Source organism: Corylus avellana, chromosome ca2 (assembly GCF_901000735.1).
Source record: "Corylus avellana chromosome ca2, CavTom2PMs-1.0".
Lineage (NCBI taxonomy): Eukaryota > Viridiplantae > Streptophyta > Magnoliopsida > Fagales > Betulaceae > Corylus > Corylus avellana.
In genome coordinates, this window is record NC_081542.1 from 37937388 (window position 1) to 37941091 (window position 3704).

At 35.8% G+C, this 3704-nt stretch overlaps 1 protein-coding gene across 1 annotated transcript; it reads left to right on the plus strand.

Moving 5' to 3' along the window:
- The first annotated feature begins 1940 nt into the window (after nt 1–1940).
- Nucleotides 1941–3574, plus strand: LOC132172087 (ras-related protein RIC2-like). The gene has a single exon (XM_059583527.1). It carries the CDS (start codon nt 2173–2175, stop codon nt 2536–2538), a length of 366 nt encoding a protein of 121 aa, XP_059439510.1. The 5' UTR covers nt 1941–2172; the 3' UTR covers nt 2539–3574.
- The last annotated feature ends 130 nt before the right edge of the window (nt 3575–3704 follow it).

Consider the following 3704-nt stretch of genomic DNA (forward strand, 5'->3'; position numbering starts at 1 on the left):
GTTTTGGATACAATTGGTCAAATTGCAAAAATTTGGAACTTTGAGGGGGTGGATTGCAAAAATTGAAACTTTGGTGTTCGAATTGAAAAACACTGTCAACTTTAGGGGGGTAAACTGTAATTTTCCCTATAATTATAATAAACAAGGTATTGTCTACAAGATGTATAAAGACTCCACTTATTAATATATGAAGTTCATTTTCAATCTAGATGCTCTGGTGATGTTATGATGTTTAACTTACATTTTGTAAAAATGTGTTTGTGGTTTCAAAAAGGCAAAAAGAAATAAAGAAAAGCTAGTTTCCAATGCTCTCTTGAATAAAAGTAGTAATACCACATGGAATATGAGAATATTCCATCCATCAACCTCGATATAAATTGGTTGGGTTGTTACATTTACCATTAGATTAGCGTCCGCTCACCTAGTAATCCTTCACTCCCCTCACGAATGGTTGTTGTTGTGGGATTGATCGGAATTTAGGGTTTTGGAACATAAGGTTGGCATCTATGACCATTTAGGATTTTTTTAACCAAGTGAACAACTTTCAAAGAGTTTTTCAAAAGAAATACCACTTCGGGAGTAGTCGGCTACCAAAAAATTCTTCTATAGAAGAAAAATATTATAACATGTTTAAGTACTCACAAAACCTTTGTAAACTCAAAGCAAAGCTTATAATCCCATGAGTGTTGGGTGAGAGTCAAGCATAAGTGAAGCAAAAATTGAGTAAAGGTCTAGCAAGTCTTCATAGAGTGAAAATTTGAACCACATTGTGAATATGACTCAACTCTAACTCAACTACTATCAATTACAACCCAAAATACCTATGTTTTGACACTAAAATTTGCAAACCAAAATTGATTGTCAACCAACATCGCTCAACCAATAGTCCTAGGTGTTGATGTGATTCAAATCTTGTGCACCAATTGGTTCATCCGAGGATAATATCTAATAATTGACATCCACTAGTTTAACGGAAATGCCGGTTGTGAAAAGTGATGTTACACTTCACACCTATTTTATTATACTCACTTAACATTGGTGACTTTGCATGAGCTGAATGGAAGTAAAAAAATTTGTTTTTTTTTTTAAGTGGCCATTCATCCAATGCCACATTAGTCACTGTGAAGTGGGCGTAATAACATGAATAGATTTATTTATTTATTTTTTTATTCAAATTGGCAAGCTCTACCAATCGTAGCTATTCTAGCTAGGTGGTATCCCGTTGCAAGCAGCACAAAAGAGACTTAGATGGTAGGAACTATATGCGCTCCCTCAAGTTCAATTAAGTCATAGCTTGACCCAGTTCCAATAGAATATTAGTAGAACCAAGACTAACACTAATCAATGTAATATGCAGAATCCATTGTGAAATTGGAACCCACACCCTAATGAGTGTAACTTTTGAAAATTTCGTTAAGGCAACTAAACCACTATCATGAGTGATGCGAATGGGCTATGATACTAAGAACGCCGGCGTGCATGAACCGGCGTGCATGACTGTTCATGCACGTCAGGCTTTTTTTTTTAATTTTTTTTTTAATTTTATTTTAATAATTATAATAATAAAATATTATATTTTATTATTTTAAAATATCAAATCACTCTGACGTGCATCATGCCGGGCTTGATGATCATCCAATGCGAATAATAGATTTATTCTTTTGTAAATAAACAGCTATAGCAATATATATATATATATATATATATATATATATATATGAGCATACCTCCAAAAAAAAATTGACTTCTATAATTAAGAATCCGTTTTGTAGCTTCCCATAATCATCTTCTCCTCCAAAAGATCACCAAAAATCTGCCAAACAAGTTACTTGATTTACCAAAAAGACAAAAATATCCAAATTACAAAGTACCAAAATCTGATTCATGCCGAGTTTTTTGGTACATTAAGGACATCAATGTCCTTATTCCTAGAACCCAAAGCTTTTCCTTTTCAAAAAGGACACATCCTTCTCTTCCTTCGGTGTCCAGCTAGCCCAGCAGACATCGGCCGTTCTCATTTCTCACCCACAAAACCAAAAAGGTGTAAAACGAAAAAAAAAAGAAGACACGCAACAAATTTTTAGAGAGAGAAAGTAGAGAGAGAGAGATACAAAGCACGCAGATCTCTCTCTGCTTGTCTGAAGCGAAAGTAGTGTTGTTTGGATTGGAGGAATGGCTGGGTACAGAGCTGAGGACGACTATGATTACCTCTTCAAGGTGGTGCTGATCGGGGACTCCGGCGTGGGCAAGTCCAACTTGCTCTCCAGGTTCACTCGAAACGAGTTCAGCCTGGAATCCAAGTCCACCATCGGCGTTGAGTTCGCTACCCGGAGCTTGAATGTGGACGGCAAGGTTATCAAGGCCCAGATTTGGGACACCGCTGGCCAAGAAAGGTGTGATAATGGTTTTTATGATCTGGGTCTTTCTTATTTTTTTGGAGCTTTTGTTTGTCTGTTTGTTTGCTTGCTGAGAAAACTGAGGCGAAAGAAAGGAAAATCTCATGCCAAAACTGAAAATAACTATATCAAGGTTGGTTGAGTAAAGTAACGGATTTAGTTTCATTCATTATAGCTGAGATATGGTGGGTTAATTGGGATACAGAGACGGTTTTGCTTTTATTAGATCTCAGGGGATTCAAATAATTGAGTAAATTAAACTTAAGTAGTTCTTTGGTGGGGGATTTAATGTTGAAAATTTGACAAGCAGATTGATTTTGTTTTCCTAATAGTCACGCAGCATGGCGGATCAAACTTAGATTTATCGTTTGCAATAGTGGATCCTGATATTCTGCACCTATTTTGTATCAGAAACCTGAGAATGAATTCGAAATGAAGTGAAATGTTCGAGCTTGTAATGGGTTGGTTTGACTTTGCTTCCTATTGAAGTGGATTTTCTCTTTTATGCAGAAAAAAATAGGCTACTCTTTTCGAAATGATTGCACTCTTCAGACTGTGGTTTTCAATATTGTAATAAATGATATGTAGTCTGTTAGAACAGTTTTCAACACGGTGGATGCGCTTTCTTCGGGGTCTTCAATACATCGTCGTGCACTCCAAATCACTACAAAAAAGGCAATATTGTCAAGGGGGTCCCCGGGGAACCGGGGACACTCCGATGCCAAAGTCAGAAAATTCTTAAGAGAAATATGGTGCTTCAGCGCACAATAATTCAATACGCTCAATCATATGTGTGATTATATTTCAGGATTCAAGATGTTTTAGTACCTTGTGTAGGGGCCTATTTATAGGCTTGGGCTGTAGAAGTAGACTTGGACTGGATCTTCTTATTTGAATTAGTTTGAGAGTCCAGAGTTGAGATAGAACTCAACAGCTATCATGTAAAGATAAACCTTCAACAGATGTAGAGATAATCTTGAGTAGTCATCTTGTAGAGATAAGTAGGACGTCTTTATTCAAATATTATCCTAATTGGAATATAAGACTATTAAGTAATTAAATAGTCTTTGCTATTTAATTAATATCTTCATGGGCCTATCTTTGGCCATTGGGCCCAGAATTTGGTGGGCTTGTAGTGTGAATTTATTCCCAACATAGTCTATAATCTATTGAGATAGTCATGCAGAAAAAAAAAATACAGTATTATAATATCTTTTCTCTTGCTTCACAATCTTTTTTGTTTTTGTTTTCTTGCCTGTTTGTTTTGTTCAATTTGCCTTATGTTGTATATTGTTAGTAGTGTACATT

Excerpts from the sequence above, each read along its gene's own strand:
- LOC132172087 (XM_059583527.1), top strand. The coding sequence starts at position 2,173 with ATGGCTGGGTACAGAGCTGAGGACGACTATGATTACCTCTTCAAGGTG.